The sequence below is a fragment of the Rhineura floridana genome, chromosome 3 (assembly GCF_030035675.1).
Source record: "Rhineura floridana isolate rRhiFlo1 chromosome 3, rRhiFlo1.hap2, whole genome shotgun sequence".
Lineage (NCBI taxonomy): Eukaryota > Metazoa > Chordata > Lepidosauria > Squamata > Rhineuridae > Rhineura > Rhineura floridana.
This window is the reverse complement of record NC_084482.1, coordinates 3,425,985-3,449,026: the sequence shown is the minus strand read 5'-3', so window position 1 is coordinate 3,449,026 and position 23,042 is coordinate 3,425,985. Positions and strand designations below refer to the sequence as shown.

The window sequence follows — 23,042 nt, the reverse complement described above, 5'->3', positions numbered from 1 at the left end:
CAGGCACAAGCCCTCACATCTAGGGCCTAAGCAAACTGACATGAGATGGAATTTCTGTGAATGATGGCACCCCCTGCCCCTTCAGCTTAGGCTGGTGCTCACTGATGAGCTAAGGAAACACAGCTGAGTTTCTAGGTCGCAGAAACACCCCAGGCCAGCTGCCTCATTTACTATTAAATCACATTTATTAGTTATGAACTGACCTGACACTCAGTACATGGGAAGGTGAGTTGACATGACAATCCAGGACTTGCTGACCAAGGGATGGCCTAGAAAAGACCACAGCAAACTGTCTGTGGTTTCTTCTTACCTGGCTAGGCCAGCCACTAATGCCATGCCTCCCTTTACCTGTGATGCTACTGACTGGGGCACCCAGCCCTCTCATCTATCCATGGCTCTGTTTTCCCGGGCACATAATTACCTATTTCTCCATAGCAAGGTTATTCTACCAAAGAGTCATTGCTCCAGAGGGATGATTGTGATAAAAACAAAAAAGTTGCATGCCACACAATTAGGGCAGAAAATCTAACTATGTCAGATGCTTAAATATTTAGCCCTAATTAATAAGCTAATGAGGTTAAAAAAGGGCTGATGTAAGAAATTCTGAGATAATGTGTGTAATGCTTTGAAACTCTCTCTAAAGCAGTATTCAAATTCAGGGTCTGGGTGCTGCAAAGCTTAGGGCACTGCTGCTTGTAGGTTTGGGCAAGGTTTAGAAGTATGTCTATGCTTCCAAGTGCTGCAGTTGCCATACCCAGCTGTTCACACCAGAGAGGGTAACTGAATTTTCATTATGAGAGCCATGGCAAAATATCCTCCTCTTCATAGTGCACTGAATGCTGTTGCATGGATGTGCCCCTTAACCTCCTTCCTCCCTTGCAGCGATGTGCAGCTGACAGAGGATGCTGTGCGGCGCTACTTGACCCGCAAGCCCATGACCACTAAGGATCTGCTAAAGAAATTCCAGACCAAGAAAACGGGGCTGAGCAGCGAGCAGACGGTCAATGTGCTGGCCCAGATCCTTAAGCGCCTCAATCCTGAGCGCAAGAACATCAATGACAAGATGCATTTCTTCCTCAAGGAATGAGCAGGGCAGAAGCTGGGCCAGATACAAACTGTCCATTGGTAGCCACCATCCTGCTGGGCAGTTCTGAGCCCCTTGCACTTAATCAGTAGCTGGAGTGGCTAGATCCTAGGTCTGTGTGGGTAGCCATTCATACCCTTGGGGAAAGGGGCAGAAGATTGGTGCAGCCTATTGAGGGGCACTGAAGATATTACCTCTCTGAGTGGAGGACAGTTTTCCCTTCCATGCGGAGGAATCCATGAATGAAATGCTGCCAGTTTTAGAATAAACAGGTTCTTTTTACACCTCCCCCCCTGTGTTTTCTCATACACTAAAAGAGAGGCAAGTTTGCAACCCATTCCTCTCTTCTCCCCTTGCCTCCCCCGCCCAAAAGCACAGAGACTCTGAGAAAGCATTACTAGTCCACAAATACTTTTCCATGTAATATTTTTTTTGTATAAAGTCTAAAACTGTATGCTTTGGCAAACAAAGAGAGACTGCTCAGAATGCCCTGCTGTGACTGGTTTCCTCTAGCTGGACACATGCAACTGTTTTCAGTCTGCAGCAAAAAAAAATTTTTTTTAAAAAAAGTTTGGAATTCCACATTTGACAATAAATGAGAATAAATTATGCAAATTGAAGTATTTGCATGTGTGTGCTTAACGTTCATGCTTTGTCAACACTTCGTTGTTCCATGATTTGTCTTGGAGAGGGGTGAGTGGATTCAAAAATAGGAGTTTGAAGTTGATTTGGGCCCCTGGAAAAACTATTCCCCCTCCTCAGTCAGGCAAAACACTTGCACTGTGATTATTTATTACATTGCTAGGCTGGCCAGAGTCCCTTGGGCAGTTTACTACCATTCTGTGACTAACTTGGTTGCAAAGAGGGTGTTACCTTTATGCATTGTCAAAATGGGCACAAATGCATGTGTACAGGGGGCTGTGGAAATGCATTGCTCTTGCAGGTTTATTCAAAAGCATCCTAGCCTGACATCAGTAGGCCTCATCTCCATCTCTCCTGCATACCTTTATACCCATTTTGACTCTATGTGTAAAAGCAGGATCTCCTCTTGACTATGTCTTTAGCAACCTCTGTCCTCTTTGTATGTCTGTCTCCTTTTAGAGACCAGCTATCCAGTAGTTGACACTGTCAATGTACCCAAAGTTAGCATTACGAGTATCAACTGCTTTTGCAGGTTCACCCCAGCAAAGCAACTGCATTAGTATGTTTTGTCATACTTGTCCCAAGAAGTTATACACGAAGGTAAGAGGACTCCTCTTTTGGTACCTCCGCAGCCTTGTTGACTTTTCTGACCTTGCATCATCATGTACTCTCATTCAAGCAAGTTGTCTCACTATCTCTGGGATGCCTGGCATGTTGTGATTAACTTGCTAAAATGTTATGTGTTGTCTGCTAAGTATCTTAAGTCTATCTGTGTGTCTCGTGACTTCTTGGGAGAGGAAAGGATGACAGTACTCCTGGGTGATGGCCCCCTCACTCTCCTAGCACCATTGCCTTCTATGGAAATGCCAGCACTACTTGAAGATTATTTCACCCAAAGCATTCAGTGGCTGAAAGGGGAGGGACATGTGTAACCTTGACAGCTGTGGCCACGCCACTCCCTCTGCTTTTCTCTTAATCCATTCATGAGCACCAGCAGCCCTAGTCAAAACTTTTGTGTATATACACATCTGGTCTGTTTCAGCAGCTGCTGTTTTGCCCACCTCAGTCCACAACAGACATGGATTCTGTTCAAGCTTTGAAGAAGGAGTAAGTTATTTGAGAGGATACGTACATCACTAGCAGAAGGACATAAAACACAGGCAGCAGAAATGCACAATATTGTAAACAGCTTGAATGAGAGAAGGGTAAAAATGTTCAGTAAAATAACCTGAGCAAAATTAAGTCAGCACATAAAGCAGGCTTATAGGGATGCAGGAACCCAAGGTGCTCATGTAGTCCAGTGCAATTGCTGAACCTCATGCTAAAATCCACCCAATCAGTTCCTTTCATTAGTCTAGTTTTATTCTAGCATAAGCTAGGAGTGAGTGCCTAGGAAAGCCAGGCTCCATGCTGGTATCTCTAGCGGTTAATGTATTTGACTATCCCACATTACTCTCTCTGGTGTCTGCATGCAACATAGTTGTAAAAAGTTACTTTCTTTAAATCAGACAGCACTGACAAAGAACATAAAGGGATGAACATGAAATTAAAGGAAGGATGCAAGCTATAAGGCTAATAATACCTCTTTGATTTTATGGTTTTTAAAGCTGCCTTTCAGGATAACTTATCCTCCCAAGGTGGTTTACAAATAATAATGGAAATGGACTGCCTTCAAGTCGCTCCTGACTTATGGCTACCCTATGAATAGGGTTTTCATGGTAAGCGGTATTCAGAGGGGGTTCACCATTGCCTTCTGAGGCTGGTCCTCCCCAGCTCGCTAGAGCCTGCTCAGCTTGCCACAGCTGCACAAGCCAGCCCCTTCCTTGTCCGCAACTGCCAGCTGGGGGGCAACTGGGCTCCTTGGGACTATGCAGCTTGCCCACGGCTGCACAGGTGGCACTCACTGTGGGGGTGATCTTTAGCTGGCCCTTTACATCCAGGAAACATGAGTGGGGATTTGAACTCAGATTCTGGACTCCCAGCCAGGTTCTCCTCCCCACTGTGCTAGAGGATGGCAGAAAGCCTGGCTCTCTGCACCATGGCATTTGGGGTGCCTCCTGTAATACAGATGGAAAAGCTGGATATTAGACTGCTGATGCCTTGAACCCTCCATCCTAAGCTCAGGTTGGAATGTGTGTAAATAAATAAACCATATTTCATAAGGACACCGCAGTCTCCACTGACCTTCTTCCTGCAGAAACTAAACCCTGGGCAAGCGCAAGGACCCCTGGAAATCTCACTGCTCGAAGAGCGGGGTGGCACACAACACGTGAAATAGCATCAGCAAGGAAAACAATCAGATTAAAAATAGTAGACAAAACAACATTGAGAATAGCATTAAAATAGCAATTAAAAGCTGTTAAAAACAATGATATAAATGTCTGAGTTAAAAAGGTCTTGAGGGCTTTTGAAGGCCAACAAAGGGGGCAAATGCCAGCAAGTTTTTAAAATTATTATTTACACTTACTTTATATTCAAAACTTTCAGAGAACCAATATAAATAAAATAACAACATTTCTGTACACAGAAACGGGGAGGATGTGTCCCTCCGGATGTTGAACTGACCATTGACCATCCCTGACCATTGACCACGCTGGCTGGGGACTGATGGGAATTGGAGTTCAATAACATCTGGAAGGCCACACAGGTTCCCTATTACTGCTATTGATACATCAAAAAATTATACAATACTCTCTGTAAACAACTCACAGTCACAAAACATACAAACTTATGCACTGATATTTTGATGGGATTTCAGGGTAAGCTATTAATGGGTACCACTCTGTGAAAAAAAGAGTTTCTCATACTGGGTTGGTAGTTCATTTCTTTTGGAATGGCAGTTTCTGGGCATCCAGAAGTAGCTCCCAGACTTTCAGAATCCACTGTCTCCAGTAGTGGTTTATTTGCTCTTCAAACAAAGCAGCAAAAATTGGTAAAAGTAAGACGGTGAGAGCTGGTCTCTTTGGTTACCATGCCGGGCTCCCGAAAGAGATTCACATATAAAGCCTCAAGAGTAGCTGTATACTCTAACCAGCGTGAATTGTTCACATTACGCCATGTTAAATTTAAAAATTTTTAATTGTTTTTAAAAAATTTAAATTGTGTTTTTAAATTTGTTTGTGTGTTTTAAAATTTGTATATTTGTTTTTAATGTTTTTAATTGCTGTAAACCGCCCAGAGAGCTTCAGCTATGGGGCAATATATAAATGTAATAAATAAATAAATTAAATTGAAAATGCCCCCATGCCATTCTGCTGCTTTCCATAAGCTCATTTGAAAACAAAATCTTACACAAGATATGTATATATAAAAATCGGATGTTCTGGATCTCTTATCTGAAGCTGCTTTCTGTGTTTGGATATTTCGTAATTGGTTTGTGTTTTGAGAACTGTTTTACCAACTATTTTCTGATGTCATCTCAGAGAGCTTTCATATGAGCCAGGATTTGCTTTGCTTGTCTCCTTCATGCACTGGACAAGTAGATGCTGTCTCTTTCTGCAGGAGTGATATTGGGGGAGCCATGGCATTGAGGGAACATGGCTTCTGCTCCTCCTGATTTAAGGAAAGATCTCTGGTGACTAGCTTTCCTCATGGTTACTTTACCTCTCTGCCTGAGAGGTTGTACTTTAAATGTGGGTCAACCTAGTTGAGTTGAGGGTTACTGATGGATGCAGGGAACAGTGCTGCTGTATTGTGTGTTATTGGCGCCCATGATGTTTTTCTACCTGAACCACTGGTTCTGATGAAATCCCTTGGCCTTTGGATTTAGTGTGCTCTATGGACAAGATTCATATTAAATGTCAGTCTTTCCTTCTGCCTGACTGAGTTGTGTCTTCTACCCCATCTCCTTGCCACCACCCAGAAGTTCAGGGCTCTGGGATGCTGTTTTCCATCCCCTAAAAACAACAGCAAGAAACCCACCAATGGTATACATAACAGCATTTGGTATGAAAATGTTAATAGGTTTATAACAGCTATAGTAATACAGTCATAACAGGTCATACAGATATGTGCAAGCACCTCATTTTTAAGCCAGAGGTTTGTGCTTTTGGCATGTATATCTAATACACAAGCCCATTTAACAGTTTATAATGATAATTTGTGAAACCAATTATTTGGCAAGAGGCATACAGGTGCTCCTGAGGACAATCAAATTGGGTTAAATGGGGAGGGTGGAGGTATTACCCCTTTGAAATGGTGCCTTTCTTGAACTCCTGAACAGTTCTGTACCTCTAAAACCAGCCTGGCCCTACACCAAAATTATGCCTAATCTGACCCAGATATTGCTACAGGAATTTGTGTTCTGGTTCCTGCATGTTGGTTGGTTTGCATAAATGACTCAATATTGGTACCACCTGTTTTCTGTGCAAAGCCAGTTCACAACCAAAATGGACATTTTTGTAGACCTGGACTTGACTCCTCCATTGGCATAAGCAGCTGTTGCATTTTCAATGTTCTCTCCAGTGTGCCCCAGCCTCCAGGCACTGATTCTTACCCTTCCAATACCTTTTCCTCATCCATCATCAATTCAGGAGCATCAAGGAAAACCCAGCTGTGATTTATCCTCCACAAATCCCCTATCCTCCAGCCTGGAGCAGCTCCAGCATTCCTCAAATTGTTCCTTGCATGCCACTACCTACTGTGGTCTCCATTGGAAAGAGAGCAGGCCTTTAGATGTCCTGGCTAAAAATAACATGCTGGAGATAACAGCTGCACAGAGGCACAGGCCTCCCTTTGGGACTAGGCACACCTCTTCAGGTCTTGGTTACATCTCTGCCCGCCAGTATGTCACTATGCTTGCAAGCACAGTAGTTCCCATAGTGCCTCAGTAGTTTGCAGAGCACAAAGCAGGTGGAGTGGATGGTGCACATTCCTCTCAGACCTTGCCAAGATGCCCATACTAGCAATGACTGCATAGCTTATTACAAGTAAACAGCATTCCAGTAGGATTCCTCCCCATGACTAGAGCCTTCATTCCAAAGGAAACATTCCCAAATAGTTACATGGACTCAATCTAAAATGCCACCACTGTATACATTGTGGGTCTAGACCAGGGATAGAAAAGAATCTGGTTGCTGGCCTACAACTCCCATTGTTCCTAACTGTTGGCCATGCTTAAGTCCAACAGCAGCTGGAGCCCCACAACTTTCCTATCCTTTATCTAGATAATCTGGTTCCTTTTTTGAATTGGGCACAGTGTTGTTGGAATGCCAAGACAATTTAAATGCCAAGTAGCAAGGTAACACAACATTGGTCAAAAGGAATCTGGGTCTCTGTAGCTAGTCCCATAAATGAGTCTTTAATTGGACATCACAGTAAGGTGTATAAATAATACTTCCTTCTCCAATTTTCTACTACAAAATATAGCCATGCAGATTTTCAGTGGAATATATAGATGTACATGTTGTACTTCCTTGTTTCTGATGGCTATGAGGTGGTAGATGTGAGGAGGTTTCCTTTCAAAATGATGTTTGAAGACATCAGAGGGCCTACAGAGGGCCACATCACACCAAATGTTTTACTCTGTGGGAGGAAGAACATGCATATAAAACCAATTCTGCCCCCCTTGCATTGGCTGCTTGTATGTTTCTGAGCTCGATTCAAGGTGCTGGTTTTAACCTATAAAGCCTTACACAGCTTATGACCACAATACCTGATGGAACGCCTCTCCCGACATGAACCCACCTGTACACTACGCTCAACATCTAAGGCCCTCCTCCAGGTGCCTACTCCGAGGGAAGCTTGGAGGGAAGCAACAAGGGAGAGGGCCTTCTCGGTGGTGACCCCCAAATTATGGAATGATCTTCCTGACGAGGTGCACCTGTCACCAACACTGTTATATTTCCAGCGCCAGGTCAAGACTGTGCTCTTCTTCCAGGCATTTTATCATGTGTTTTTAAATTGCTTTTTAAAAATGTGTTTTTAAATTTGTATATTTGTTTTTAATGTTTTTAATTGTTGTAAACCGCCCAGAGAGCTTCGGCTATGGGGTGGTATACAAATGTAATAAATAAATAAATATTGTAGTACGTGAAGACTGCATGTGTATCTATTTTGCAGAATGTTGCAAAGCTATAAGACAGAGAACCTCCAACACGTGTGTCTGTGCTAAAATAAGCACATGCAGGGTCTTCATGCAAATATATGTTTTCTTTGAAACTAAATTCAGTTGACCCACATGTAGGGCTCATGCTTCTATCAGACAAACTCAGCTTTGCCTGCAGCACTTAAATATAAGGAAGAGAGATAAGCAATTTGAGTTTGATTTAGACTATAACCCTTCAGGTTAGCTGCCCCTCAGAACTGGCATGATGTGTTCCCTAGGGATTGTCCCATGAACAGTGTGGTGTAACGGTTACAGAGTTGGACTAGGAGCTGGGACCCCACTGTTCAAATCCATGCTCAGCCATGAAGTTCAGTGAGTGACCCTGGGTCAGTCACAGTCTCTCAGCCTGACCTATCTTACAGGGTTGGTGTGAGGATAAAATGGGAAGGAAGAGAACAATGTATGCAACCTTGAACTCCTTGGAGGAAAAGTATAGATAACTAAATAAATAAAAATAGTAATTTGTACAGTCTATTCTGAACTAACTGCAGTTTTCATTTCCAAAGGCAGCCCCACAGATGATGCATCACATTCATCAGCTCTGGAAATTACAACAGCATGGATCGCTGTAGCAGCCATTCTGTCTCTGTCCAAGAAAGGTCACCGCTGGTGCACCAGCTGCAGCTCTAAGAGGCACTGTGTGTCACAGATGTCACTTGGTCCTCCAGTGACAAAGCTGAATTAAGGAACAATCACAGTCTATTGGTGTGATCCTTTAGGGCGGGGGGGGGAAATTCCCAGCCTGTGGGCCACATCTCGCCTAAAACTGAATTTTATCTCACCCATGGTAAAGGACTGCTCCAGCAGCTCCACTCTTGCCTTCAAGCAGTGTGCCCAACAATGCATAGTCTTGCCTCACCCCACACAATCTTCACCTTGAGACGTGCAGGTAGGCAAAGAACATTGGGTGCTGCTACCTAGAAGTGTTCTGTGTGCCTTTTGGATGGTCCTAAAAGCATGGCCTCTAAGTTGTGTGGCTCTAAATTAGGGTAGGCAGAATGTTGGATTCTAACGTCCATCAGCCCCTACTGGTATGACCAATGGTCAGGGATTATGGTAGTTGGAGTCCAACAATATCTGAAGGGGCAGATGTTTCTCATCCCTGAACTGAATTCATGAATTAAATGGCAAATCCAGAGAAGAAGGGGAGGTTAAACCTTGTTGGGTGAGAAGAAGTAAATGTTTATTTTCTGGGAAACACCTTTGAGAAAGCTAGTCTGTTAGTAGGCCTCTCTTCACTTGCCATGACTCCTTGAAAATATTTCTACCAGTTCCTCCCTACTGTGTCTTCACAGACCCACTTTCTTCCTAGAGGTTAAAGCCATAGTCTGCCCAGTGGAACAAGCTAGTTTTAAATTAACTTGTGACAGGCGTACTGAAGCCCATTCTCCACCTAGGCCCCGGAGTGTAGTGGTCCAGGGTCTCAGGATGTCTTAGACCCTTTACTTTTTTTTGGAACAGGGTCCTTATGGCTCCAGCATCTTATGAGCCAATCAGGATGAAAGGGGAGAGTTTTGGCCATTGAGATGAGTCTTCTAACATGCTTTCTTGTCCTTTCCTGCTGATTGGAGCCAATCAGAGTGAAAGGAGATGGATCAGCCACTGACAAGACTCTTATCAGTAGCTAACATATTCCTCTTTCATGCTAATTGGCTCCAAGGGACACCTGTTGTTGTGGGAGAAGTTGCACATGGGAAGTACTGAGGAGTGTGGAGATGATAATGGAGAGTGAGTGAGTGAGCATGGCTGTGAGGGAACATGGCATGATGATCATGAAGAGACCCTGTACGTTTGAATTTGTCACTACACTATTGTCCAGGCCTGGTAAGATGACAAACTCTGAAACTGTCTTTAAACCTTCTATTCTAAAGGAGCCTTTTCTGCATTATCTGTTGAGGAACCCTTTAATATTACAGGGAATAATCTGGATCATGTTCTAGGATGTATGTTGACTTCATACAAGGTACTGGCAAGGATTGTTGGGCCTCACCCATGGTCCTGTGCAAACATTCACATACAGCACCATCCCATTGCTGTATACTGCAGAGAAGGTCAATTGTGGCAGGCAAGGTATCTTCAGGCATAGATAACCTTCCCTGAAATATGTTTTGCCTACCATTACTGGTCATGATCTTCTAATAGAGGAAAGTTCAATAAAACTCTGATGATGTTCAGGGTTCCCTGGAACATAGTTTGAAAACTGTTGAACAACCTGTTGTGTCCCATTCCCATCACACATCCAGAAGCAGAACTAAACACTCCTTGCCTCAATTAAGTTGAGGCCCTATTCACCAGGGATGAGGTACCTGTGTGACCCTCCAGATGATGTTGGATTCAAATTCCCATCAGCTCCAGGCAACATGGCCAAGAGTCAGGAATGATGGGAGTTCTAGTCTAGCAACATCTGGTGGGCCACAAGTTCTCCATCACTTTTTATAGTGGGGATAGAAATGAGGTGTCCTCTTTTCTGCTCACCCGCACAATTCCTAACGACTGATCATCCTTGCTTCCCTTGACCTGTTACTCCCCTCCTCATTATCCTCTAGACTCTTTCCATTCCTGCTAAGCCTCCATCAGGCCCTGTTGTGGTATTCCCTATGCCAAGTGGAAGGAATGTGCTGGGAGACCAAGCACAGACAGTGGAGATCCCTCTTGTGTCAGCTTAATGGTGATTTATCAGATCTGTCATGCCACATGCAAGTCCTCCCAGCCTTGCCGAGGCTCAAGAAGATGTTCCATACACCACAGAGCTAAGCCGTCAGCCAGACGACGACGGCTTGCCTGCCCCAAATTCCTCTTCCCCCTTTGTTGACCTTTCCCTCGGCATTCCAAGAATGTTAGCATACATGGAGGCAGCTGATCCAGAGTTCTACAATAGCCCAACAGCACAAAATGCATAAGGTTTTTGGAGCCATTGCTCTCGTGTGTGTGCGTGTGTGTGTGTGTGTGTGTTTTAAATATATATTCACTAAATATATATTCACCGATAGGCAAAAAACCTTGTGGTGTAAGAATGTGCCTATAGCCCACAGATATTTCTATCAAACCTTAAAAAGCAGGGAAATTGGGCAGCTATAGTGAATGCACCAGGGGAGCAGGAGACCTGATCTCCTCTCTGAGATATTGTACTGCCCTAAAAATGGGTCAAAATGCAAACACCATTTGAGTTGGTCTTTCACAGTCCAATCCACTTGCTGCGTAGCTTGGAATAATTTGATAACATGTGCCTCTGAGCATATGGTGAGTGGTGGCAACATCTGCCATCTCCAAAGATGGAGAATTATAATTTTGCATATTGGTGTTCTTCTTACTTTGCTTCTTTTCTGTGTTACTAATGTTTCTACAGAGAATCTAAAATAGAAAATTTTATTTCCCTCATTATTCATCCTACAAATCTGTGTCAAATTTATTTTTATTAATTTCAAAGCCTTTTTATTGGTCAATGTCATATGATGGTGAAGACAGCCTTTTGTGTTTCAAATTGGAGATTATGTTCTATTTCTATTTTGGGTGCATTGAATCTGAAACTGCAGATTGTTTCTGTAATCTTAAAATCAGGCTGATCACAATATCTTACTACTTCAGGAATGACTCTAGCTGTTTCAGTGACCATCTGAACTATATCAACTGTCTTAATAATGTTGCTTCCTCCCTGCTAAAACAAGATCAGAACAGCACATGTCTTCTTTCTATTATTTGGGCTGATTGCAGGTGTTGCCACCACTCACCATATGCTCAGAGGCATGTTACCAAATTATTCCAAGCTACACAGGAAGTGGATTGGACTCAGAGAGGAGGTCAGGTCTCCTGCTCCCCCAGTGCATTCACTATAGCTGCCCAATTTCCCTGCTTTTAAAAGTTTGATAGAAATATCTGTGGGCTATAGGTACATTCTTAAACCTCAAGGGGTTTTTTTTGCTTATTAGTGAATTTCTCTGCTTTTTAATCTGGGAGGAAAGAAATGGTATCCTGTGCAAGTTTGCTGAGAATGGATTGATCATTTCTTGCTTATTGAGTTCAGCGGGATTTACTCCCCTGCAGTCATGCTTAGGATAGGTGAAACTGATGGGGGGGAGGGCTGAAGTGGGCAGGGGAGGAGGAAAAAGGAAGGGGGGAGGGGAGGAAGGGAGAGGAGAGAGGAAAGAGGGGAAAGACAAGTCTGATCATTTGCATGCTTATTGAGTTCAGTGGGATTTACTCTCCTGCAATCATGCTTAGGATAGGTGAAACTGACCACAGGGGATGGGGAAGGGGGAGGAGGAGGGGAGGAAAGGCAGAGGGGAGAAGGGGGATGGGATCAGGCAGGAGAGGGAGTGCAAGTTTGATCATTTGCATGGTTATTGAGTTCAGTGGATGCCAACACTGTTATCTTTTCAGCACTTTTCCTCTTCTCCCAGGCATTTATTTTTAAATTGCTTTTTAAAAATGTGTTTTTTAAATTTGTATATTTGTTTTTAGTGTTTTTAATTGTTGTAAACCACCCAGAGAGCTTCGGCTATGGGGTGGTATATAAATGTAACAAATAATAATAATAATAATAATAACAATAATAAAAATACTCCCATGCAATCATGCTTAGGATAGGTAAAACTGACAGGGGGGAGGGAAGGAAGGCTGGAGTGGGCAGGGAAGGAGGAAGGGAGAGGAGAGGAGAAGGAGGGAAAAGGCAAGTCTGATCATTTGCATGTGTATTGAGGAGGGGGAGGGGAAGGAGCAGATTGGAGGGGGCAAAGGAAGGGGGTGGGGAGGGCAGGTTTGATCATTTGCATGCTTATAGAGTTCAATGGTATTTATTCCCGTGCAATCATGCTCAAGATAGGTAAAACTGGCCATGGGGAGGAGGAAAGGGAGAGGGAGGAGGGGAAGGGGAGAGGGAGGGGGAAGGGGAAGGGGGGGATTGGAAGGGGATGGAGAGGGAGGGGCAAAAGAAGGGGGTGGGAAGGGGCAAGAGGGAGGGGATAGGGAGGAGAAGGGAGGGTGGGTTTGATAATTTGCATACTTTTTGAGTTCAGTGGGATTTATTTCTGTGCAATCATGTTTGAAAATGGAAATGGACTGCCTTCAAGTCAATCCTGACTGACATTGACCCCATGAATAGGGTTTTCATGGTAAACGGTATTCAGAGGTGGTTTTACCATTGCCTTCCTCTGAGGCTGAGAGGCAGTGACTGGCCCAAGGTCACCCAGTCAGCTTCATGGCTTTGTGGGGCTTCGAACCCTGGTCTCCCAGGTTGTAGTCCAACACTGACCAGGGGAGAGGAGGGGAGGAGATTGGTTGGGTGGGCACTGGGCAGAGGGGAAAACCTTTTCCTTTCCAAAAGGAAAACATTGTGAACAGTATCATTGCTTTTCAGCGTTTCCCCCACCTTTTCATTCTACAGCAGGCACACGTAGCCTCCCACCCAAATTTAAACCAAAGCTGTCCCTGGCCACATCCACACCAGGCCTTTATTTCACTTTGGACAGTCATGGCTTCTCTCAAATAATCCTGCAAAGTGTAGTTAGTGAAGGATGCTGAGAGTTGCTAGGAGATGCCCTGTTCCCCTCACTGAGCTTCAGAGCAGCTGACTGTTAACCACTCTGGCCACTGGAGCTCTGTCAGAGGAACAGGAGTGAAGCACCCTTCATAAACTACACTTCCCAGGATTCTCTGAGGGAAGCCATGACTGTCTCAAGTGAAATCAAAGTCTGGTGTTGGGTGTGGCCCAGCAGCTGTGAGTCTGGCTTTTGGAACATTGACAGCATGCCCAACACTATCATTCAGTTCAATGCAAAATTTCTTAAATTAATTAAAAATCAGCCAGGCATTTTTTTTAACTTTTAAACTGCAGAAGATGAAGGTCAGAGAATGGGGCAAGGTCAGTAATAGGATTACAGGTACTCTGTGAACATGGCTGATTCGATTATGAGAACTCTGACAGAAAAAAGTCCAAAAGGGCTCTGGGGTTTTCTTCTCTCTTTTTAGACTTTGAAATCTGAGTTCTCTCTGACTGTTTTGTGTATCGCCATGAAAATTTACAGGGTTGTTAAGCAAGCATTTCTGAGTTCAGGACTATAAATTTAGGCTTTGTTTTGAAATGAGCTTATGGGAAGCATCAGAATGGCATGGAGGGTATTTTCAATTTAACATTGTGGAATGTGAAAAATCCATGCTGGTTATAGTATACAGCCACTCTTGTGGCTGTATAATTTATTTATTCAATTTTTTTTTTCAAAACCAAAAAGGCATCAACAGAAAATTACAGAACATCATCAACAACAGCATCTCAGCTCAGCAGCGCAGAGTCCAGTTACAATGGGATATCTAGCCTCTCTTCTTGTTCTTCGATCCCATTTGTCGAAGGAACGTTCCAGTTTCTTACTATCCCAGAACTGACTTCCCAAGTGAACTATGTGTAGAGGAAGGTTCATAGTTGTGCCCTTTTTTAAATTGTAGATGCAATAAAACAATACCAAAACCTCTCAAATTTCTCTTTCTGAGTAACAGTGTAACAGTGCATTTTGTTGTGTCGTCAATTTCCCCATCAGAGCTAGAGATTAAAGCTGTTGCTACCAATAATCAAACATACAGTTTTCCAAAATTTAGCAATAGTAAGCCTACTAGCAGTAAAAACAAAAGTTAATAGCTCTTTATGATGTAAAGACGCACCTTCTCCATCAAAGATTGAACGCAGTGCTGTTTCTGGGTCAAGTGCAATCTGTTGGCCTGTCCTTAAACTGGCTTCTGTACCCAACTCTCCACATTGTCTCCAGCAGGTAGGTGGGACTGAAGAGTACATACAACTAAGGATGAAAGGAGCCAGGTACCACCTGCATACAGTTTTTAAAGTTTGTTCCCATACTCTCTAGCAGATACAGATTTAAATGGACCTGAAGTTCATAGACTATTCTATTTGGCAGGGTCTCTATCTGCTCCTAAATCAGACACCCAACTATGTCTCAATGTGTCCAGGTCACCCATTTGTGAACGCGGTAGGATTTTGTAAATGGCTGAGATTACACCCTTGTCTGTAAAGGAGGATAGAAGAAGAAACTTTTCAAATTTAGTGAGATGTCTAGTAACTTCTTTGTGAACCATTGGGGTTTGAATAAAATGTAAGATTTGGTGGATTTATAACCAATTGTATTTCAGATTCCCTAATTTTTCTGTGATGTGAGCCTAGTAATGGAAGTGCATTTTTTAAAAAAAAATCACCTGTGTGGAAAAAAGCTTTTCCTTCCATCCTTTATATTGCTTAAATTTGTCAGAAAAATAAAATAGTGGATGTGAAAGAAATGGAGCAAATGGTAAGAAAAGAAGAGCCATCTTTTCCATACCGTTAAGGTCCTTCCTCATGAATGGATGATTTGCTGCCCTGGACCCCTTCTGGGAGGAAGGACAGGATATAAATTTAATAAACAAATAAATATCCGTGCTCTTTCATTTCTGTAGGAGAAAGGGCAAACCTGCAAGGTTACCTCCTCCATTGCTATCCATGGCCTTTGCTATCCACAGCACTCGAGGCTGTGTTACAAGTGCACACAAATGTGTAGCATCATGGTGCAGACCCAGTTTCGGTATTCTCAGCCCACCAATTTATACATTCTTTGTATTTATAGCAAATCTTGTGTGTCTTTTTGAAACTACAGCAGCAGCAGTAGCCACCGCTGGCCAATGATAAATGACCAATGAAAGTCACATGCAGTGATAGGTTGCTCTTGAAACAACTTCTGGGGTGTTCCAGGTCAAGGCAGCATCAAGCTGAAAAGGTCATGCAGCCCTGCCTGCCTGCCCTCTTTGGTCTCACTGAGTTACCCCTGCAGCATCTGACCTATAGCATCACTGTCAGTTCCTAAACTGGACTGGATGTCTGCCCACTGGTCCCTGAACTTTCTGTGTGGAAGGATAACCATCCCAAGCACTTCGGACCAATGATGGGATATCAAGGTAATTTTTTAAAAAATGTTCTAATGGTCTTGAAAGTGCCTTAATTGAGTTGGGAACCTGCCTGTCATTTCCCTGTGTTCATGACACAGGAACCATCAGCCTCAATACAGTTCCCCTCACATTTTGTTGCACGCAGGCAGTGAACTTGGATGGTGAGGAGCATCCCACTCCACATCCCTCACGTTGAGGAACAACGCTCTCATCAGCTTTATTGGAGGGAGTGCAGAAGCAAGCCAGTGGGAGGACATCATTGGGCGCTATCCAACTTGGGATACTCCCCTATAATTAAACCACAGAAAGGGGAGACAAGCACTTAGGAGGGTGGCTAATTGGTTGGCCCTACATGTGGCTTGAAATACAGAGCCCATAGTTTTTGCTGTACTGCTATCTTTAAAAAGAGCAAAACTGTTCTTTATGAATATTCCTGTGGGTGAAATAAAGTACCATTAAGTAGTAAGGCTGCAGAGGTGTGCAGGTGCACTGGAATGGTGTGCAGTGGGGCCCAGTCCCAGCATTTGTCTTCCAGGGCCCAGCCTGGGTGGTTCAACTGCCTTGAAGGGTCACTTCAAAGTGGAGGACAGAGAATGTGTGTGTCATGTGCTCTAGTTCAGAAACAGGTTGAATGGCAGATTGGACAGTAGCTGCACTTTGCTCCCTCCCATGGCTCCCTTCTCTGTCCCACACAGCAGTGTTTGAAGAGCGGTAGCATCAGTGCCACCTTCCCACTCTCTCAAGAGGGAGGTCTGGCTCGATCCTCTCACCATCCATCAGTGTGGAGTAAGGGAGTTCCCCTTTCTGGGCATCCTGTCGGACAGCTGCAGGCTGGTGTTTTCTCTGAAGCCAGGGCCAAGCCAGCCAGTTCAGCATGTTCCATGAACCCGTAATTTATGGGATTGCCCTTCTTTCTCACCCCCTACTGCTTCCGCTGTTACCGACTCCGCCACAGCACGGTCTGGGCATAATCAACTCCAGGAATTTCCATTCAAGGATTCTAGACTCTCTTACAGCTTTAACTGTTTCGCATTGGGAGACAAAGGCAACCATCGAAACAAAGCCCAGTGGTTCCAACTTCCACTGAAAGGCTCGCCCGAGACATTTCACTGCCACCAGAAAAATGCCTTGGGCAGAGGACACTGGGTGAGAGGTTCAGTTTGCTGCAAGTGCTATGTCCTGAAAGGTGCAACGCTGCAAAAGATCCTGCTTTTTTTGCATTGGTACCCCCTAAAATAGTGCTGCTCCAAGTGACTTATGGGGGTTACTTGTGTAGCTGGCCTGGCCTGGTCTGTAGCAAAGAGATGGACTGGAATCCTGCCACCTCCAGGTGTGGTTAGAGCAGTTCTCTTCCCTGGCCCACCTCATCCCCACCCTAGCTAGGAGGGTTCCCAGAGAGTTCTAGAGGAAAGGCTAATTGGCTGAGGGGAGAGACTGCATCCTGCATAAGGATCTCATCAACACTACTTTTAATTTATGAGCACTTTTGTCAATTGAGCCTTTAAGCCCATCATGCAGGAAGCCCCACTTGCGTGATCTGTAATAGTCATAAGGGTTAACACTTCTCCTTCCAGCCGGTGTACACGCTATTTCCCCCTCCCACCCACTACTCCAAAGAAGATATAAATGAGGGGAAAGGAGGCATCTTCCCTATACAACCTGGCCCTGCTAACTGGGGAAGAGATGGGGGCACCTCAGCTTCTCTGCAGCCTTTCTCTCGTCCTAGCGATCCAAATAGTTCCTTCCCAGCCCACTGAAGGCAAGAGTCTAATGATGCAGATGTCGGGGACTGGGATCAGAGATGTGCCAAGGACACTGCTAGGTATGACAACTGCTTGCAAATTTGTAGGCTTCCGCTGAATTGTACTCCCAAGAAATGCAGCCATGCCTGGGGTTTGGTGATGGTGGAAGGACTGTTACTGCAGTTGGCGGGCTAGAACTAGCTAAGGTACTATCCTGGGATTAAGCAACCTGGGTTCAAATCTCTGCTGTTCTGCAAATTCCTGGTGTGGCCCCGAGTCTCACAGGAGTCTGCAGGCACAAACAGCTACATTGGGCAACAAGAGTTTGGGAGCAACTAACAAAGCAGTGCAAAAGCCATGGCGTGTCCCCAGGATCCCTTACAGTGTGCTTGGAGGTGCAGCTCTTGGATCACATACATCCAGCATTCTCTGTACCATTTGCAGAGATTCTTTGCCATACCTCTTCAAGGTGTGCAAGCAAACTGTTTGGGAGCAGCACAAGTATTTGAGGTTGACCTTAAACAGTGCTCCAGAAATGTAAATGTCATGAAGGCCACCAAATGATTGTGAACAGACTGGCTCAGTTAGAGGAGGAAGGAAAGCTTGGTGGAGCATTAACAGGGCCTAGTCTAGCTAAGCCCAGAACTGTAAGGAAGCCCATGTTTAGAGCAATGTTTAGGTTCACTCCCAGGAAAGCCAGACGTGTGTAACCAGTGGAAGCTGATGGCTCCAATGTCAGTGGGGCAGTGAATCCCATGAACTTTCAAGGTGCTGTCCAAGGAGCCTCTACTGGTAACAGCGGCAGTGTTAGACCTGGAGGGATGGACTTCATATTACTAGTCAATCCATGAAGCTCACCTTCAGCTGCTCACTCTCTCGCAGACTTTGCTAGGTTCGTATGAGGATAAAATGGTGGGAACAAGTGTGCACACAGACACACATAATGTGTGCTGCCCTTGGGAATAGGACAGGATAAAAAAGGACTAAATATTTATTTATGAGAGGTGTTTAAAGAAACTTATGCCATTATTAAGACATGGTTTTCCTTTACACTAAGAGCACTGCAGTTTTCCTTTGAAATCTGCTTCTTGATCTTATAGCAAGGATGGAAAACTAATCCAGCCCTCCAGATGTTGCTGAACTACAATGCCCATCATTTCTGACCATTGGCCATGCTGGCTGGCTGGCTGGCTGGCTAAAGGTGATGGGAACTGGAGTCCAACAACATCGGGAAGACCACACAGGTTCCCCACCCCTGCTTTACAGCTTAAGGCAAAAGGAGTAGTTAGTAGCGGAGGGGGGGGACAGCTGGATATAACATTGTTATGTTTTGAGTGTAGACAGGCCTTCTGTTGTATGTGCTTGTGAGATGGAAGAGGATTGTTTTTTTTTAAAAAAAAAATTAAACCAGTGTTTGGCAACACAGCAGACATACAGTGCTTTGGGATGGAGACACCCTAGACAGGTGCCAGAAGTGTCTACACGGATTAAAAAAGGAGCTTCTCCTGACCCCCTCATTAATGCTCACTTTGTATTCTCTGTGTCAGTTATTCACAGCTCAAAATGTTCCCAGCAGTGAATAGCCAAATCCATTGCACATGCAGAATAAAAAACCTGGACAATTGCATACCTTACCACTATTTGTATTGTGTGAAAATATGCCAGTGATGAAGCTTTTTGACTAGTATAGCGCTGATGCAGCACAGTGAGCGAGGGTCAGAGATGATGGCAGACGTCCCATGGGTCTTTCAACACAGAAACGGCCCAGTTATGTAGAACAGCCTTTGCCAAACACTTGGAGGGCACCAGACTGGCAAAGACTGGAATAGAAAGATGGGCATGTGTATTTTTTAAAGGCACAGGGGTGTGTGGATCAAGGGCACTGAACCTTCCCCTCTGCTCATAGTTCACCCCCCATAGCCCCCCTCTCTCTAGGCATTTTACTCCCAGATGGGGCCTATGCACTGGAAGTTATCCCAGCGAGAGGAAAGCACTTGGGGAGAAGGACTGCAAGATGGCAAGCCCTGGGAGCAGGAGGGCTCAGGTCCCCTTCATCCAGATGCCCCTACCTGCCTGGCAGATCCACATTTAAAGCACATCCAACACACGTTTAAAGTACAACTCCCCCCCAAGATTCATGGGATCTCTAATTTGTTAAGGATGCTGGAAATTTATAGCTTTGTGAAGGGAAAGCCACTTCCCAGAATTCTTTGTAATGCAAAGAATTTAAATGTGCATTGGATATGCTTTAAGTGTATGGGGATGTGGGAAGCTACAGTGAGACTGGAGATTCATGACCCCACCACCTTTTTTGAAATGTAAGAGTTGGGTATGGGGTGGGGTGAGGGAGAGAGGAGTATGACTGGCTTGGGATAGTAGTGCTAGGGGAGGGAAGGGCTTCATCCTTTCCTTCAGCACCATTTTCCTGATCAAACTCCTCACCCTTGTATCTTGCTAGTAGCCCTGCTGAGGAGGGAAAGAAAGGTACCTGTATATTCCTCGGTGAAAGTGCTAGCCATGGTGATTAAATGAGGCAAATGTCATGGAGAAAACATTTCCTCCCCCTGGTGCTGGTACCCTTAGCCAGTTCCACAGAGTTATAGATTTGGAGGGACCTTGGAAATCATGTAGCTCATGGGTGTGGAATCTGTCTCTCTCTGCTGGACTCGAACTCCCATCAGTCCCAGCCAACTATAGCCAATGATTAGAGGCAATGGGAGTTGTAGTCGAGGAACAGGGAGGGAACCATAGGTTCCCCATCCCTAATCTAGTCCAACCCTCCACTCAATGCTGGCTCTGCAATGTAGAACGAAACTGCAGCATCCCTAACAGATGACCTTCCCTCCGCCTGCCTTTCCAAGTTTGGAAGCTTTTAAATTACACACAAATTACACATCATGTGTCCCTTGCCCCTCAATAGCTGATGGGAAGTGCAAGCTTAAGTCTCTCTCTCATGGTCCTTGTAGTTCCAGGTAGTATGATCCCTCCTCCCCAATTCCTTTCTCTTTAGCTTCCCTGGGGCGAGGTAAAACTTCCCCCAGTCCATTGTGCACAAGGTTAATTATCAAGTGGGCAGAGGGGAAAACGTACTATTTATTTTAATGCCTATGGCAGAAAATCCATTGCTCTCTGGCTCTATTCCTCTAGCCAAATAAGATTATTCTGATGACCCTAATCTAACCAAGTAACGGCTAAACAGATTCCAGGCAAAGCTAATTTCTCTTTCTGCTCTTTGCCTAATGCCTCTCACTAAGTGCCCTGGCCACAGGTGTCAGCCTCTAATTCTCTTTAGGGCACCAGCCCACTAATGGCTCCTCCAATCCCTTCCTGGCCCAATTGGAGGTTTCATATAGGAAAGTGTGAGTGCTCCATGCCATTTCTTCCTCTTATTGTTTCAGAAACACAGATCTCCAAAGGAGCATCTCTGAGCACTGCAGGGCTCCAGAACATCCCATCCAGACCATTCCCTGGTCCAGCTATGAGCCGCCCAAAGCGGCGCACGTGGGAGAGGACAGAGGAGCGAGAGTGCCGCCTGCAAAGCCTGCTGGTTCGCATCAAGGACCTGGGCTTAGGCTACAACTCTGAAGAGACCATCCTGTTCAAGTACTGCAGCGGGAGCTGTCCCAAGGCCCGCAGCAACCACGACCTGACCCTCTCCATTCTGCTGCAGAGGAGCGAGATCCCGGCCTTGGGTGACCCTTGCTGCCGCCCCACACACTTCGAGGATGTGGCCTTTCTGGACGATGGCCACCAGTGGCATGAGGTGGAGAAGCTCTCAGCCTCTGCCTGCAGCTGCGTGGGCTGATGGGCAGGGGAGGAGGGGCCAAGGGGAGGGGGAAATGAATGCAGGGACTGGTAGGGCAACAGCAGAGCATGGTCATAGCCCTAGTCGTAGAAGAGGCCACCTTGACATTATCCTAATCCAGTTCTTGTCTCTGATGTGAGCTTTTAAGAGTATTAATTTGTAACTAATCAAGAAGTCCCAGCGTGGGCTGCCAAGGCTGCCGGCAGCTCCCCAGTTCAAGTGCAAAGCAACCCCACAGAACAACTCCCAACTAGACAGAGGCAAGGGGGGACTATTCCAAAGACTGTCACACATCATTTATCGGTCCCCCATTTCTCCCTGGATCCACTTCACTTTACAAACATGCTGCTTGTTTGACTGATCCCTTTTTCTGATTTGGGCCCAAGCAGTTGGGGCAGCACTGTGAGGGCTGAGCAATTTGAGATATTTATGGATTATTTCTAAGTTATTTAATTTATTTCTTCCCCTAAATAGGAGGAACGGCTGGCCTTTGTGCAACCCCTTGTCTGATCGGAGTTTCCCATTTTTTTTTTTTAATTTATATGCCAATTTCTCTTGTTAGATGGCTGAGGGTATTAGTTTCAAACACGCATCAAGAATGACTGACTGACTTGTACATACTGGTATACAATAAAGACAAAGCAATGACATAACAAAGTCTCTAATTCTGGTTACCATCATTCATTAGAAAGAGAAATTCCATGCTGGCTTCATGGTAGCAAGGACTGGATTCTTCCTCACTGGATGCCCCGAGTCAAATGATACACAGAGTGTTGCACAGTTACCCACACAATGCCAGATAAGAAAAGGAGTATATAATAATGCAATTATTCATTCAGTACTTATGTTGTACAAAGCCCTGTGCACATATAAAATCTGAAACAAGCCCTGGTAACTAGCCTACATTCTAAAACCATACCTTTAAAGCACATGGCCTCTCCCCCAGGATCTTGGTAGATACAGTTTACCCCTCAACAGAGCTACAATTCTGAGCACCCTTAACAAACTACAGTTCCCAGGATTATTTGGGAGAAGCCATGGGCATTAAATGTGTGGTGTGTACGCGGCCATGCACTGCTAAAAACTGCAAAGTGCTTCTCAATCATCCCAACAGCGAAATGGGAAAACAGCCATAGGAGGAGGAAGATGCAGTATACAAATAAAAAGTGGGTCCGTTGTCGCAGGATGGAGTTAAAGGGATGGTCCATGGTCTGAAGTGGTAAAAGACAAATGATCCAGCCCAAGTGTTTTTCCAAATTCTCCCTCCTTGAAATCACACCTCAATTCAAGGAATTATGTGAGCACTATCTATTTTCCCCACTCCCTAATTCTTTCCACAGTCAAGATTAAGCCTGCCTCTTGTCTTCCATTTGTATGTTTCAATTGCCTGCTATTCACAAATATCCAGTGCTGCAGGTCACAGTAGAAAGTTCCTCCAATTATATTTATTTATTTTATTTTATTTATTAAATTTTTATCCCGCCCTTCCTCCCAGAAGGAGCCCAGTGTGGCAAATACAACACTCTAAAACATCTTAAAACAGTCTTTAAAATATATTCAAACAAAACATCTTTAAAAATATATTAATCTTTAAAAACATTTTTTAAAAGCTTTAAAAACATATTAAAAACCAGTATTTCTGCTCTTTGCACATCTATCCATAGTCAGGTCCCGCTCCAGGATACCTGAATGAGCCTCACCACTGATTTATTTTTAGATCATACAAATACTCAGGTTGCTGTTGAA

General features: G+C 44.6%; 2 protein-coding genes across 5 annotated transcripts in view; both read left to right on the top strand.

The window, feature by feature from the left end:
• Positions 1 to 1,699, top strand: part of GTF2F1 (general transcription factor IIF subunit 1) — a 30,471-nt gene extending 28,772 nt beyond the window's left edge. For all 4 annotated transcript variants that reach the window (XM_061613890.1, XM_061613891.1, XM_061613892.1 and 1 more), the window contains one exon: positions 883 to 1,699. In XM_061613890.1, the coding sequence (XP_061469874.1) occupies positions 883 to 1,087 (205 nt within the window). In that variant the 3' untranslated portion in view covers positions 1,088 to 1,699. The remainder of the gene's footprint in view (positions 1 to 882) is intronic.
• A 15,733-nt stretch (positions 1,700 to 17,432) lies between these two features.
• On the top strand, positions 17,433 to 21,296 carry PSPN (persephin). Its single transcript, XM_061621652.1, has 2 exons — positions 17,433 to 17,594; positions 20,898 to 21,296. The coding sequence occupies exons 1-2, from the start codon at positions 17,433 to 17,435 to the stop codon at positions 21,294 to 21,296; spliced, it is 561 nt and encodes a 186-aa protein (XP_061477636.1).
• The last annotated feature ends 1,746 nt before the right edge of the window (positions 21,297 to 23,042 follow it).

Excerpts from the sequence above, each read along its gene's own strand:
- PSPN (XM_061621652.1), top strand. The coding sequence starts at position 17,433 with ATGGGGGCACCTCAGCTTCTCTGCAGCCTTTCTCTCGTCCTAGCGATC. Across the intron at positions 17,595-20,897 it reads TGACAACTGCTTGCAAATTT|ATCTCCAAAGGAGCATCTCT; the intron begins GTAGGCTTCCGC and ends TCAGAAACACAG.